At 48.2% G+C, this 16080-nt stretch overlaps 1 protein-coding gene across 4 annotated transcripts in view; it reads right to left on the bottom strand.

The window, feature by feature from the left end:
* LOC138964398 (E3 ubiquitin-protein ligase HUWE1-like) overlaps nt 1–16080 on the bottom strand; it is a 177788-nt gene that overhangs the window by 8349 nt on the left and 153359 nt on the right. For all 4 annotated transcript variants that reach the window (XM_070336336.1, XM_070336339.1, XM_070336338.1 and 1 more), the window contains 11 exons: nt 11026–11353; nt 10177–10595; nt 9592–9685; nt 7497–7681; nt 6825–7027; nt 5684–5972; nt 4002–5405; nt 3105–3175; nt 1503–1660; nt 926–1039; nt 106–299 (listed from right to left, as the gene is read on the bottom strand). In XM_070336336.1, the coding sequence (XP_070192437.1) occupies nt 106–299; nt 926–1039; nt 1503–1660; nt 3105–3175; nt 4002–5405; nt 5684–5972; nt 6825–7027; nt 7497–7681; nt 9592–9685; nt 10177–10595; nt 11026–11353 (3459 nt within the window). The remainder of the gene's footprint in view (nt 1–105; nt 300–925; nt 1040–1502; nt 1661–3104; nt 3176–4001; nt 5406–5683; nt 5973–6824; nt 7028–7496; nt 7682–9591; nt 9686–10176; nt 10596–11025; nt 11354–16080) is intronic.

Genomic DNA, 16080 nt, shown 5'->3' with positions numbered 1-16080 from the left:
CAAATGTTTTTTAGTTATGAAATGATATTGACACACAAATTCCTTTGCCAACTTCTTCTTTCTGAATGCTGATTCCTACCAAAGACACAAAATAGGCACACTTACTTCCACGGCCGCTCTTTTTCTTGGAGGCGGACCTGGCAGCGTCCCTGAGCTGAATGATGACCTTGAGAATTCGCAGGAAGAAGTGCTGACTAGAAGTCTTGTTGGTCAACTGCGACATAGACGGTAGTTGCAGCTCTCTGCCAGACTTGATCTTGCTGGGAGCCGATACCACAACGCTGCCACCGCCTGAAAACCTGTGTGAGCGCAGAATGAAGAAAAGTGTGAGTTGGGGGCGCCAAATCATGTGTAAAACTGTGTTGCCGAACATGAAATGTGACGCCAAAGATTGGCAAACATTACAGCAATCCAGTGATGTACAAAACAGAACACTGCATAACTGTATTAAAAAAATGCAGCACTCAAAAATTGTTTATCCCATCAAACTGATCAAAGAGTATGAAATGATTATTTCTCCAAGTCATACATCTGTGCTTACAGATTGTGTTGCAAAAAAACTTTGTAAATATTTGGTTTGTGTATACCACAAATGTGCATGTAAGTACAAGTGTGTGTGTGTGTGTGTGTGTGTGTGTGTGTGTGTGTGTGTGTGTGTGTGTGTGTGTGTGTGTGTGTGTGTGTGTGTGTGTGTGTGTGTGTGTGTGTGTGTGTGTGTGTGTGTGCCTGCGTACAGGTGCCTTTTCATTGAAGAGTGTACATGCTTTTCATTTCTTAGTTCTATCCACTTTGTGCACATGAATACTCTGGTTCTCTACGCCCTTCCCTCCTCTGCTTAGATTGCCTCCCTATCTCTGCAAAATAAATACTCTTCTGACACCAATCAAAGTGCAAGCAGCCAACTAAATCAACCAAACAGTGGTACCTGTCAGCCAGGACGCCCTTGACTGTCTGAGTTGCACCCACTTCAGAGTCCTTGGAGTCCTCCGAGTCGTCCGGGTGACGAGCGTTCAGCTCCTTCAGTTCATCCAGCAGGGAACTACAACACAGATTGAATCATGCGTTGAGGTTATAGCGAAAGGTGGTCTCCTCACATGGGAATTCTAAACTTAAACGAACAGAAATCACCTGTACTTGACTCCAAAAAAAATCCTAAATCAGCTTATGGCTGCCTAAATGGCGGGGTAAAAACGGTCATACACATAAAAACCCACTCAAAAACAAAACAGTGTGCAGGGGGTGTTTGGGCCCACAAACGCAGAAGATTAAAAGAAACAAAAGCAAATCACTGTTGTTTCTGGCATTTTAAAGATTTTAAAATCTCGAACTCCTAAAATGCCAGAAGTTGTTAGTTAACGCTATCGGCGCTATAAAAGATTGTTTTATTATTATTATCATTGTTTACAAAGCATTCTGGTTTATAAAATTCATATCTTATTTGCTTTTTTCTTAATTAAATGAGCTGAAACCAGAGCCAGTCAAACTGGAACAGCTGGACTCACCTGATATGTTGCCTGACAGTAAGCCCCAAGGTTCGAGCCCCTTCGAGCAGCAGGGCCAGAATGCTGTGGCGCGTGGCGTTGTTGGCCCATGACAGCTGCAGCAGGAGACTGGTGGCATCATCCAGGCCTTCTTCTGAACAAGACTTGGAGGTCAGGACCTGCAACCGTCACATGAATGATGAAAAGCTGTCATTTGCTGCAATGCCGTTCTGTATTTGTGGTGGTACGTTGAATGGTAGGAAAAAGCTGGTCACAAGACGAGCCTGTCTGTTCACGAGCAGTGAGCACAAGACTCTTCTTGCTTAACTGTTCTTCATTTCCAACCTGCTCATGACTGTAAACCCCTTCAAGTCGTGACATGGCCATTACTGATGACAAAGATCATCTCAGCACACAATGATTTAAAAAAAAATAATGTAACACATGCAAAGATGGCTAGTTTTTGTTTTGTTTAACCAATGTTTTCACTGGAATTGCAATACTAAGCTCATTTTACAAAGGTGGTATCAGTAATAACGAACACAGGTGGTATCAGTAATAAGGAACACAGGTGGTATCAGTAATAACGAACACAGGTGGTATTCTTTCTTTACGTCGTTTTCAACCACGAAGGTTATATCGCGACGGGGAAAGGGGAGGAGATGGGATAGAGCCACTTGTTAATTGTTTCTTGTTCACAAAAGCACTAATCAAACAAGAAGAGCAAACGCTCGATCGAGTCACTTTCGCAGTTCTGAATATTATATGAGGCATCAGATGGACAGGAAGAAATTGCTATTCACAACACAATGAGTCACGTTCACATAAAATTTGAGCCCGGTCACTTTTATAGTTTCCGAGAAAAGCCCAACGTTAAGTTGTGTGTTGCCGAACAGAAAAGGCTAGTTATCTCCCTTGTTTTTCTGATAACGTTCGTAAAAGGCTACAGATGTAAATACTTTGATGTAAAGAATAATCCTACAAAGTTTCAATCACATCCGATGAACTTTGTCAAAGATATAAAATGTCTAATTTTTCCTTTGACGCTGACCTGTGACCTTGAAAAAGGTCAAAGGTCAACGAAACCATCGTTAAAGTGTAGAGGTCATTGGAGGTCACGACTAAACAAAATATGAGCCCGATCGCTTTGATAGTTTCCGAGAAAAGTCCAACGTTAAGGTGGTGTCTACGGACGGCCGGCCGGCCGGACGGCCGGCCGGACAGACTAACACTGACCGATTACATAGAGTCACTTTTTCTCAAGTGACTCAAAAATTGCTCCAGGGGCTTGCAACGTAGTACAATATATTACCTTACTGAGAGAATGCAAGTTTCCAGTACAAAGGACTTAACATTTCTTACATACTGCTTGACTAAAATCTTTACAAACATTGACTATATTCCAGCTACTTTTACCATGACTGCTGGTGCCTATGTGTCCCGTGTCCCTTGTACCCTCTAACGAAGAACTATATTCCTCAGCCTAGCAGAAGAGTACATACTAAAATCGATCCAATTCTTTTTATCTAGCTTACAGAAGACAGAACGAAATATGAATGACCTCAAAGGTAAACATCCTTATAAATGTTATGTTGAGAGATGAAGTATTGTTCAGCTACTGACCTGCACAGCCGTTCTCAACTCCTTGATGAGGATGGGATCCTCCTCGCTAGCACCGCTCTCCTCCTTGATGTCTGCACAACAAATCACTTCACAATTATTTTCACTCACTTGACACGAGCATGCACAAATATTATCAACACAGTGGAACTTGTCTTCAATGACCACCCAAGGGACCAATCAAAAGTGGTTGCTGTAGACACGTGGTCGCTATGAAAATGTGAATTATGTTGAACACAACAAAATTGTCAGGGATCCTTTGGGGCGGTTGTTGTGAGCAGGAGGTCATTACTGAGGTGGTCGCCAGGGCAGGTTCGACTGTGCTCGCTAAAATTATCTCTTAAAAAAGTACTTTTGATGAGGCCCTGCTGTCAAATGAAAATTGCACAGCACTGACTCCCATCACATCAAAACACTGACTTGGCTTCAATATGAAATGAATGTGTCTCTTTCCTTATCATTGTAAAAGTATGCAATACGGAGAAAACCTACATGCAGGGAGAAAGTAATCTACCCTGAGGATGACACATTTTCATACCAGTCTGTGTACATTTTTGCTCATCTGGTAGAAGATTTACAAGCAAAATTTTATTTTTTTATTTCAGATTCTGACAACCAGGATATTATGTTTTACTTCAAAGAACACCTTTTGCGCTGCCCAGTTGCAATAAATTTGCAAAACATGTTACGGTGGTTTTTTTTTTACAGCCAACAGAGCATTTGAGGCCAACTTAATTTTTGAAACAAAACATGTCAGTAACTGAAAAAGGGCTAGCGGTGGAAAAAGCGCAGGGGTCAGTATAGAGTAAAATAGATGCGCCTTGTAGGCCAAAATGATGGTACTTTCGTGGATGGAATGAAAAGTAAAGCCTATGGTGCAGGTCAACAGGGTGAACTGACCTTCCAGGGGTTTGGTCTCAGGAGCAGCAGGTGTCCCAGATGTAGGGGTCGTGGACTGGGCAGCAGCTGAGGCAACAACAGGCGTAGACACCGCCGGGGAAGCCGACCCGTTAGCCGACGATACCATCACAGTAGCCTGGGTGGTTGAAGCTGCTGCTGCTGCTGTGGTTGTAGTCGCTGTTGTGGCAGTAGGGGTACTAGCGGAGCTGGCTGAAAGAGTGGCTGTCCCTCCTTCCTGAAGTCCAACAGAAATGAGACCCAGCAGCCTTAGCAGACGGTCCGTCAGTAGCTGACTTCGGCGCACCACAGGGTGACTCAGCATGGACATAAGCTGGCCCAGAGCGCACGATCTGTAGTCGCTGCCAAAGGCCTCGGACTCTGTGGACACGCTGGACATACTGCTGTGAGTTCTCTGCACACCTTTGCCCTTGCGCCCCAGCGTGGCCCCGTCCAGCTTCAGCAGCAGTGACCAGAAGTCGGACTCCTGCCGGCTGAGGTCAGGGGTGGACGAGGCTGATGCTGACTTGTCCGAACGGGCCAAGCGAGGGCTGGTCGCTCCACTGGACGCCACTTGGGACTTGGGTCTGGCCCCGACTCCAGCTGCCACCGGAGTGGCTGCCAAGCCCTGTTCATTGTCTTTGTCATCTTTGACCTCGCAGGAAGGCACCTCCTTGACTTTGGGGCCGGGCAGGAAGTGGTTGGGGAAGATTTTGGCCAGGGAGATGAGAGTGTCCAACACGTGGCGACACACAACCGGAGATGCTTGCGGGTGGATGCTCACACTGCTTGCCTGAGGCACGGACGTGGCCGACTTCTTGCCGCCAGACACCCGCTGCACCTGAAAGACGTTGGCACGGCAACCCAGCGCTGCCTCCAGACTGATGGAAAGCCATGATCCGGGACTGCGAGCGGCATCGCCACGGGACCAACCCGTTCCGGGGGAGCCAGAGTCTAGCGGGATGGCGAACACCGACTGCTGCTGTTGCTGTGCTTTACGTCCCTTGCCGCCTTTCTCACCCGCACAGTGAGAGGGCTTGGCTGAGCCACTAGCAGCGGCCACCTGCTCGTCCATCTCAGGGTGACACTCAGCCGTTCTCTGCAGGATTGAGAGCAGAGCGCGCAGTATCCAGGTCCTGGTGGGGCCGTGGTAACACAAGTTTCGCAGGACACGGAACAGTCTCGTTGTGTTGAGTTTGGGCTCGTCCATGAACAGCAGCACCAGAAGACAGGTCAAGGCCTCATGGTCTAGCAAGTGACGTCCTCGCAGTCGGGCGATGGGCAGACCTCCGCTAGTGCCTGCTCCGCGGCTCTGATTGCTCAGGCCGAAGGTCCATCGAGAGCGGGGCATGGTGGGAACACCTGTGGCTCGGATGGCGTACCTTGTGCCTAGACGTCCGTACAGACCTGCAGCATTGAATGAAGGCATGAGTCAAATGTGGACCGTATGTGTCATAGATACAATGTTCTACTCTGAGAGATGTGTAACTCAGGATTTCTGAGAATGTCTTGAAACTTCAAACACACACTCTGAAGGGAAAACAAAACTTGACTAAATATAAAAAAAGAGAAAGCCACAGTATGGAAGTTGCATGTATGTGGGTGAAATACAGAACTCACGATTCAACATTTACTTTTATTCAAGAACAAATCAGACAGAAACAAGAAGAGGACTTCTAACTGACCTGGATTTCTGAGGATGGCCGAGAGAGAAGCAGCACCACCCTGAGCGAAGAGCCTCTCCTGCATGACACGGCGATGTCGATCTTCCAACTCTTGCCTCAGTTCTCGAGCTTCCGCCGCCACATCAGCTGGCAGAACCGAGATCAGGGAATCATCTAGATCACTGAGCACCTGCTGTCGCAAGGGAGGGGGAAGTGTGGCAAAGAATCCGGCAGGATCCACGTCGATGCCCTGGCTGGTTTGCTGCTGAGCCTGGATCCTAGCTTGCTCCACTCTCTGCTGTGCTAGCACCTGGAATGGGAGTTATATCCCGAGTTCAGTTCAGGTTATTCCGAGGTTAGTGTTTAAGTTGGTTGGTTGGTTTTTGGGGTTTAATGTCTCTTCAGCAGATGCTAGCTGCTATTCGAGACCGATGCAGTTATTTTCTTTTCCCTTCATATGGCAAGTTCTACGTTTCAGACTATTTACATTCAAATCTATCACTGTAAAAGAAGGTTCTAAAAATTAATAATTTTCACTTCTGGTACTTTAAATCTTGTAAAAAATCTTGATCTCTTTTAAAAAGTTAAAAATCTTGTCCGGGGGAACATCCCGGATAGTGTTTAAGTAACTTTCAACATCATTTGTAAAACAGTGGAACCCCCAATTCTATCCTTTGTAAGACCTTGTTTTTTCAGACTTTCTGTTCATAACCTCAGTAACACTACCCCTATTTTAAGTCTCCCTCCTTTTTAAGACCCGCTTTTCCCAGATTTGTGGAGGTCTTTAAAGGGGGGGGTTCCACTGTATTCTCTTTGTTTACAATGTGTGAGAATACAGTGCCAAGCAACACACATTCTGCAAGAATAATAAAACACTTGATGAGCAGGGGATCCCAGGGCATGCCTTCTGGGAACTTAAAAAAAAGTATAAGCAAATCTATGGACTCTGGTACATTCTGGGCATAACTTTCAGAGAGCGAGAGAGACAAGGGTTTTTGGCATTTGGGGAGGCAAAACACAGGCCCTCACTGGAGCGAGAGAGACAAGGGTTTTTGGCATTTGGGGAGACAAAACACAGGCCCTCACTGGTTGAAATCTGCCAAATGGCCTAAGATTCAAATCCCTAACTTATAACTGCTCAATACTCTGAGCTTCTCCTTACCTCCTCCTGAATGTTTGGTGGCAGGGCTGCCAGGAACTCGGGGTTGACTTCCATGACACCTGGCGTTTCTGCAGACTGTTGCTGCTGTTGCTGCGCTCGTTGCTGTAGCCTCTGCAGTCGCAGCTGGTCTGCGATCACCTCTTGCCGGATGTTTTCAGGTAACGCCGCCAGGAAAGATGGGTCCACTCCTTCTGGCAAGTCCCCTGTTAAAATGATGCGAGTCAGTATTGACTGCTAACTTCCAAGACTATGACGCATGCTTCTTATATATTAATATGACAGTGTTTGTAAAAAAAAAATGGAGACAAGTCGCAGAGCACACTTTCAGGTTACATTTTGAGCTGTTGTGACTAATTAGTCAAATCTATCTACAAACTATGTTTTAATTTTTACTTGACATCCTCTGTTCTACACCATGACCTTGAAAATTCCTTTTGTTAAAAACAATGTGCCCCTTGTACTCATGCACTGTTACACTCAGGATAACCAAACAAACACAGGCAATATGGAGATTTAGCACATTGTGAGAGCTTCGTCAGCACACTGAAAGAAGCTCAACATTTTCACTCTTCTTTCAGAATGAACTTCCCTTCCACATGGCTATGTCTTGAGTATGCCAACAATAGCACACACCATCAAACGTGACAAACAAAGCAAACCATGCATACTGACCAAACATAGAAGGTGGACCGCCAGCAGAGGTGCCTGCCTGAGTGGGAGCTGTTGCAGAAATGCTTGTGGCAGTGGTCGTGGTTGCTGATGTTGTTGCCGTCGTTGCTGTTGTGAGAGTGGCAGTGGCTGTGGTGGGGGAAGGGTCCGTGCTGCTGATACTACTGCTGGGGGTGGGGGCCGGGGCACTGTGGATACGTAAACAACAGAAACATAAACAAGAAGGGCAATGCCCATACGACTCACATGCTTGACCTTGACCTTTACATGACCTTGACCCTAGGTCAAGGTCAAATAACTAAACCTAGCAATGACATCATACACTAAGAACTGCTTTACACATTTTTCCTACCAAAATACATGTGACCTTGACCCAACCAAGGTCAAGGTCATCCAAGGTCATGCAACACAAAGCTGTTAATTCAAGACATAGGAAGTACAATGGTGCTTATTGGCTCTTTCTACCATGAGATATGGTCACTTTTAGTGGTTCACTACCTTATTTTGGTCACATTTCATAAGGGTCAAAGTGACCTTGACCTTAATCATATGTGATCAAATGTGTCTCATGATGAAAGCATAACATGTGCCCCACATAATTTTTAAGTTTGAAACAGTTATCTTCCATAGTTCAGGGTCAAGGTCACTTCAAAATATGTATACAATCCAACTTTGAAGAGCTCCTGTGACCTTGACCTTGAAGCAAGGTAAACCAAACTGGTATCAAAAGATGGGGCTTACTTTGCCCTATATATCATATATAGGTGAGGTATTCAATCTCAAAAACTTCAGAGAAAATGGGAAAAATGTGAAAAATAGCTGTTTTTTTAGACATTTATGGCCCCTGCGACCTTGACCTTGAAGCAAGGTCAAGATGCTATGTATTTTTTTTGAGGCCTTGTCATCATACACCATCTTGCCAAATTTGGTACTGATAGACTGAAGTGAATAGTGTCCAAGAAATATCCAACGTTAAATTTTTCCGGACGGCCGGATGGACGACTCGGGTGAGTACATAGACTCACTTTTGCTTCGCATGAGAGTCAAAAACCGTTTTTTTCCCTCCATGCGTCTATGCATGTTGAGAGAGGGGATGCATTCCAAAACCCATTCACAGTTTCTGTCCAATTTCTAAAATCTATTGCTGCAATAACAATGTGAAAACACCAAAAAGGTTTGATAACACAAAACATACCGTATTTGACGGACTACAAGCCGCGACTTTAAAAAAACAAAAAAACGCATTGCGTCTTATAAAAAGATGCGGCTAAAACGTTACCTAAACTTGAACAGCATTCACCTAATGGAAGTCGCCGCGGATTTTCATTTCGCTCGATTAGCGATTACTGGTACTTTATTAGCTCTCTATTCAATACTCGGCGCTTTTCTCTTTCTTTCGCGAATCTTCGTTTGTCAACAAGTCGTCGTGACAAGATAGCGTACAGAGAAACACCGGATGTATCAGGATCTCGCGCGCGCGAGATTTAGTTTTTTTGTGTCTCGCGATAGTTGGAGGAGCGAGAGCCGCCATGTTGTGTTTTCGTCTGCTCGAAATGTGCGCAAAAGTCGTAAATCATCCCTAAAAAGCTTATTCCGGGCGGGACTACATGTGTGTGTTGGTTACAAATTGTGTGTGTGATATTTTTCTTCAAACTTTTTCACTTTTCTTCTTTGTTTCACTTGTTTATTCTCGGAGCCGATTTCGCCAAATACCGTACTTTCGTTTGCCTGGTTGTTTTGATTGATTAACACGATCTGATTATATTTTTTTCGACGGAGGCTAATATAGTGACGCGGCCTATACGTGGCTCGTCCCAATTTTTTTGTTAAATGTCAGGGGTGCGGCTTATAAAACGGTGCGTCTTGTAATCCGTCAAATACGGTACATAAACCTGCTACTTTTTTGAGACAGAATCGGGGCTTAGCAGCTGAAATAAAAAATTCCCAGTGGTTTGCTGAATTGGTCAAAACCTGTCACTCTAAAATAGGCAAACACATACATCCAGCGCACAATTGTCAATATTTCTACCAAAGACCTGTGTATTTAGCTAAGCTCCATCAACAAACATGGAATAGTTAACAGGTGAATGCTACATACCCTGAGCTGTGGGGGATGACAATACTGGATAGTTCCATGCCAGAGAATGCAGGAGTAGGTTCTGGAGCGATTGACAGACCCTCTGAGCGTGCAGCTGTGGAACAGAAAGTCACAAATTAGCTACAATAAAATCTGTAATAATTAAAACAAGAGACGTGAGACAGCTAATCATTTCAAGGATTTCTGTCAAATAATTGTAGAAATACTACTCCTTGGTTGATATTCAAACAGATAACCAAAAAGCAAGGAAAACAATATCCAGAACAAAACATTTTTACTCAGCAGTAAGCAGTTCACCCACACGCACACACCCACACACAAAGCAACTCAAACAAAAAATATTTTCATCCAACAAAATACTCTTTCTATGAAGCACTGGGGAAGAAAGAGAGAGAGAGAGAGAGAGAGAGGGGGAGAGAGAGAGAGAGAGAGAGAGGGAGAGAGAGGGAAAGAGAGAGAGAGAGAGAGAGAGAGAGAGAGGGAGAGGGAGAGGGAGAGAGAGAGAGAAGGGGGGAGACAGACATAAATCAAAAGAGGGAGACAGGGGAAAGAGAGAAGAGACACACACAGGAATTTCCAACTCACAAGGCATATTTTCTGAGGCAATCGAAGTTTCAAACGAGGCTTCACGTGCCCTGAACCCAGCGATGCCCGGTATGCCAGCGAACGGGTCATCAATCGTGGCACCCCCACCTAGAGGGTTCGGCCCTCCGAACGAGAACCCAAACGGCCCGGACTCCGTTGACGGCGCCAGACCAGAGAGAAACTCCTGCAAATTCAGGATGGGCGGGGCGGAACTGAAGGCAGGGGTGGAGCCCAGATTTCCGGCGCCGGAAGTGTCCATGGCCTGCTGCGGCTGAGGCTGTTGCGGCGCTGGAGTTGTCTGCTGTGGCACAGGCATGGTATGGGGGAACTGCATCATCTGCGGGGGTGGGCCTTCCTGGGTGGATGTGGGCGTCACCTGAGTGAAAGGGGACAGGGGTTCTCCCGGCGCCGAGTACCACCTGCAGCACACAGTGTGAAAGGTTTAAACACAACAGAAACAAAACACAAAAGACATAACTTCATGTCATTCTCCATCACTCTAAGACCATGGAATTTTCAAGTAAAGCTAGAGATTATGGAAAGCATACTGAAAGAATTGGTGGTGCCAAGTAGTCGGAGCCACCTCTTACTTGTGAGGAATTTCAGCTGCTAAATACAAAGACACTAAACTCTCAACAACAACTGAACCATACATCGGAGTACCCCCTTTCAGACTGCAAACATTCTGAGAAAAAACAGGGTTTAAAAGGGAGGGAATCTTAAAAGGAGGTTAACTTTACAGATGTTGTCAACCACAAAGGCCAGATCTTAAATAAAACTTCAAGGTAAACAATCTAAAATAAGGGGGTTGTTACACTGTAACCGACTTCAAATCAATCCAACCCTCACCTCTGCCCTCCCATAGCGGGAGGCATCCAGGGAGCCCGGCTGTACCTCTGAGGGGGTAGGAGGGGCGGGGGCTCCTGTCCGTCCTCCCTCTCAAGCAGCTGTGACATCATGGGGGTCTGCATATTCGAGCTGGTGGGGGGTGGAGCTACCAGGCCGGAGGGAGGAGCCATGGTGCTTGTGGGCGGGGGGACGGGGGTGGAGCGTGTCAAGGATGGGGCATCTGACCAGGCGGACTCTGAGGTGGCCAGGGAGAGAAGGGCAGAGGCCACCATGCTACTGTGGTCTGGCGGTGTGGAGGTGGTCGCTGGGACCAGTGACTGTAGTGGGCCTGTCAACACAACAAGATTATAGTCACAACGTTTGGTCATAAGCTGTGGAAAAAACCCACTGAAGAAAGATAGCCAAAGACATGCACGCATGTATATCCAAAATTTTAATAATAAATTTTCATTTAATTAATATACTTACCCAACTCACATATAGCAATTAACTCTAGTTCAGTGCTGGTAACGCTGTACGCGTTCCCCTTGGTAACAAGGGAGACCACCCTAAAAAAGAGTGATCCATCCCATAATATCAGACCGATGTCCGGTCCAACATCCGTATGCGTGCGCATACGCCGCCATTTGTATCATTCGAACGAAGCCCAACTCACTACTTTTTTAGAACCCAATACCACCACAGCGGGGAGGCGGGAGGGTTTAAACGATGTGAGTTGGGTAAGTATATTAATTAAATGAAAATTTATTATTAAAATTTTGGATTAAATTACATATTATTACCCAACTCACATATAGCAGATTGCTACTATAGGTGGTGGGTACTTACCAAAACTAGGCACGCAGGACCTGTCCCGCCGCTACCATGGCAGGCAGCGCGGAGCTTCCATCCTGTCTGACAGAAGCGACGTCTCTGAGGTAAAAGTTGACGAAAACGTCCTCAGAGCGCCAATACGCAGCTTCCAGTACCTCGGCTAGCTTGCCGGACCGAAGAACTGCCAATGAGGATGCCCAGGCTCTCGCCTCATGGGTTCTAGCCGCGGTGAGAGGCAACACTGCCCTAGCATCACCCGACTGCACTAGCCACCAGGCATATGCTCGTTTGATCAGAGTGGAGATCCATTTGGCCAGAGTCACCTTCGCTATATCCTTACACCTAGCCGTGTTTAAAGATATGAAAAGAAGCTTTTGACTTTCTGACCTAACAGGCCGAGTTCGAGACAGGTGACATCGGAGAGCTCTCACAGGACAATTTGCAATATCGGGATCTCCAGGAGCCAAAATCTTGCTCAAGGGTGGAATGCGCAAGATTGGAGAAAGCTGGCCAGGTTTCTGGTTTTTCGCGAGAAAGCCGGGAACAAATTTGAGAGAAATGGAACCATCCTTCTCGAACGCAATGTCCTTGTCTAAACCCGACAAAGAATGCACCTCACTACCTCTCCTAGAAGTAGAGAGAAGCGTTAAAAACACAGTCTTACGCGTCAAATCGGCCAAAGTGGCTGACAAAAGAGGCTCGAACTCATCCGAGGCTAAGAAACGTAAGACCAGGAACAAATCCCATGCAGGGAGAAGCGATTTTGAACGAGCTGCTAAAAGGGCAGCCCCCTTAATAACACTAGCGATAACCCCTCCGAGCGAAATTTTGTGGCCTAATTGCGCGAGGGTCGAAGAGATCGCCGACCTCCGGACCCTAATAGAAGAGGGAGAAGCCCCCTGATCAGCCAACCAAGACAGATGGTTGGCTACATGAATAGACCTAGGAGAAAGAGGTTTAACCCCGTTAAGCGCGCACCACCTAGACCAAGAGGCCCAGTGCGATGAGTAAACCGAAGAAGTCGATTTTCTATGCGCATGTCCAACGAATCTCAGAGTAGGGGAAGAGGCCCCTGCCCTACGCAAAGCGCTTCGGACAGAATCCACGCGTGAAGGGCCAGGATCTGTGGGTTCTCGTGCTGAACGCCTGACCGAGGCTGCACGAGATCTCCTCTTTTCAGGGCGAGAGGGATTGGGGGCCGAACTGCTAGACGCAGTAGGTCGGGAAACCAGTGCTGGCTTGGCCACAGAGGAGCGACCAGAACCAGCGCTGGTTTCTCCAAGTCCACTTTCCTGAGGACTTTGCCTAAGAGGCAGAACGGAGGGAAGGCATACGCCGGAAGATCTGACCAATCCACTTCCAGAGCATTCACCTTCCAGGCCAGAGGATCCGGGAAGGGGGACACAAAGAGAGGCAGTCTCGCCGAAAACCTCGTCGCAAAGAGATCTATCTTGGGCTTGTCGATCTGCGACCAAAGCCGCTGCAAAGACTGGTGTGTGAGAGTCCACTCTGAATGAACAATCCTGTCCCCTCTGCTCAAAGTGTCTGCAAGGACGTTCAGACTGCCCTTCAAGTACACTGCTGACAACAGAATGTGCTGGGCGTGACACCACTTGAGAATGCGACATGCAATGTCGGAAAGACTGTGAGACCGAGTCCCCCCTTGCTTGTTCACATACGACGCCACAGACATGTTGTCGGTGTGAAGACGTACATGACTGCCCTCCAGGAAAGGCTTGAACGCTAGAAGCGCCAGGGAAACGGCCTCCAACTCCAGTACATTGATATGTAGGGAGGCCTGAGAGCAATCCCAAACTCCCGAAACCATGTGCTCGTCCAGATGAGCACCCCACCCCGTCAGAGATGCGTCCGTAAACAACTCTCTCTCCGGCGGTGGACGAACAATGGGAACACCCCGGAACAAATCCGGAAGAAGCCAAACACCTGTGGTCTGCTGAAACCAAGTTCCCAGTGTGATCGGAGCACTCCAGTCCTGGGATATCTGATCCCACCTTGACTGCAGGGAGGCCTGAAAAGGCCTCTTGTGAACCCTGCCCAACGGAATGAGGGAAGCCATGGATTCCATCTGACCCAGAACCGAAGTCAGAACCCTTGCACTGGCGTGATTCTCTCCGTAGAGAGACCGAATCAGACCCTGAAGCTTGTCGATCCGCCTTTGAGACGGACGGACAGACCACCGAAGCGTGTCGAATTCCATGCCCAGGTAAGTAAACGTCTGGGATGGTTCCAACTCGGATTTTGTCAGGTTGACAGAGAAACCCAGCTGTGCCGCCCGGCTCAGCACCCTGTGCGTATGAGCCTCGCAAAGCCCCCTGTTCTGGTGAAGGATTAACCAATCGTCCAGGTATGCTCTGAGACGGATGCCTTCCTGTCTCACAAGAGCGCAAAGCTGCCTGACCACAATCGTGAAAATCCACGGAGCTAAAGACAGGCCGAACGGCAGAGCCCTGAACTGGTAAGCTTTGCCGCCCCAAGGGAAGCGAAGCCACTTCCTGTCCGCGACATGTATGAGGACGTGAAAGTAAGCGTCTGTAAGATCGATCGACGTTGCCCAATCTCCCGGCCGTAAGGCCTCCCGAACCGAAGTTGGAGTTTCCATGGTAAACTTGATTACTCTCAGAAACTTGTTCAAAGGAGAAAGATCTAACACCGGCCTCCACGCCCCCGAGGCTTTCGGCACTACAAAAAGTCTGCCGTAAAACCCCGGGGACCGCGCGTCCAAGACCTCCTCTATAGCTCCCTTGAGCAGCAGAGCCGAGACCTCCTCCTGGACCGCGTTCCGTGCCACCAAATCCTTTGGCGCCCTGCAGGGAGGGATTATCCTGACCAGGGGAGCCTTCTGCCCTGACCAGAGAAGCCGGAACCCCGAACACACTATCCCCGTGACCCACTTGCTGGCCACCAGTTGCAGCCAGGAAGAAAGGGCCCTGGACGGGCCGCCCGCTACAACTAGTGCGGGGGCCACCGGGATGTGTTGTTCGGGGAAGTTTCATTGGGGGTGAGGCTTACGCCCCGACCCCCTGGAACCCCCGAAAGACTGACCCCTCTTAGGGTAAGGAGCTCCACGCCCCCTACCCCTGGAGGAGAATGACTGCTTCTGGGCCTTCCCACCACCTGACGAAGACGTCTGAGGCTTAGCAGAAGAAAACGCCTGAGTCTGAGACTTGCCCTGAGGCTTCTGGAAGCCCTGTGAAGCCAAACGCGCGATCGCTACATCCCGCGCGTCCTGCGTCTCTTTCTGGAGTGCATCGAAAGACGCCTGCCCTAAGAGAGACCCCTCAGCAAAAGGGGAGACCTTCAGCCTCTCCACAGTCGCGGTGTCCCGAAATCTGGACCCCGTCAAGAAGGCTGATCTCCTTGAAAGCACCGCGTGAGTATACAGCCGGGCAGACAAAGTAACCTGTTCTCTAGTCACCTTGCCCAGAGTAGCCAGCAGTGTTGAAACATCTGTCGGCGACGCATCAAACCGAAATTCAAAAGGATCAAGAGATGTGGCAATCGATCTGGATAAAGACCTTTGCAGAGACTCCGACACGGACGTGAGCTCCAGCAAAGACCTTCCAACTTCCTCCACAGCTGTGAGAGAACCGTCAGTACATGGGACAACTCTATCCCTATTGTACCCGTCCTCTCTCAAAGCAGCAAGTTCCGGCGTCACCGGAAGTGCCCCTGACGGCAGAGCAAAAGAGTCAATCAGATTCACAGGATAAGGGGTGAGCTTGAACTTCGGAACACCGGAAGCAGCCCGAGCCCCAGGCTGAGCCAGCCAAGAGACAACGTCTTCCGGGGCCTCGCCGTGCTGAACCAACAACGGCACCGCCGGTTTGCGTTTACCACACAAGACGTTAGCCATTTCATAGGCAATAGTTGACGATTCCCGGAAGCGGTAGCGAGGCCGTTGCTCCTGAGCACTCCGGAAATCGTCAAAAGCAGAACGAGGTGGGTGAAGCTGAGCCTTGTCCTTCACCACCCCTTCCGGAAAGTATCTGAACGCCGTTTCCGCCGCCAGCGCCACTGCGGCTGACAGCTTCACGGGCAAATTCAGTTGGGAATCCTCTACCACTGAGGCATCCCCGTCTTCCGCCCTACACTCCGACTCGAGATCAAGCTCGGAGCCAGGAGGCAGAACATCAGACAGTTTATCGTCGGCAGAACCGACCACTTCCTGCCCCCCGGGCGGAAGAGGACTAAAACGGTCCCCGATATTCTCATAAAGAGACG

This window comes from Littorina saxatilis, linkage group LG4 (assembly GCF_037325665.1).
Source record: "Littorina saxatilis isolate snail1 linkage group LG4, US_GU_Lsax_2.0, whole genome shotgun sequence".
In the NCBI taxonomy this organism is placed as follows: Eukaryota; Metazoa; Mollusca; class Gastropoda; order Littorinimorpha; family Littorinidae; genus Littorina; species Littorina saxatilis.
This window is presented reverse-complemented; position numbering and strand designations above follow the sequence as displayed.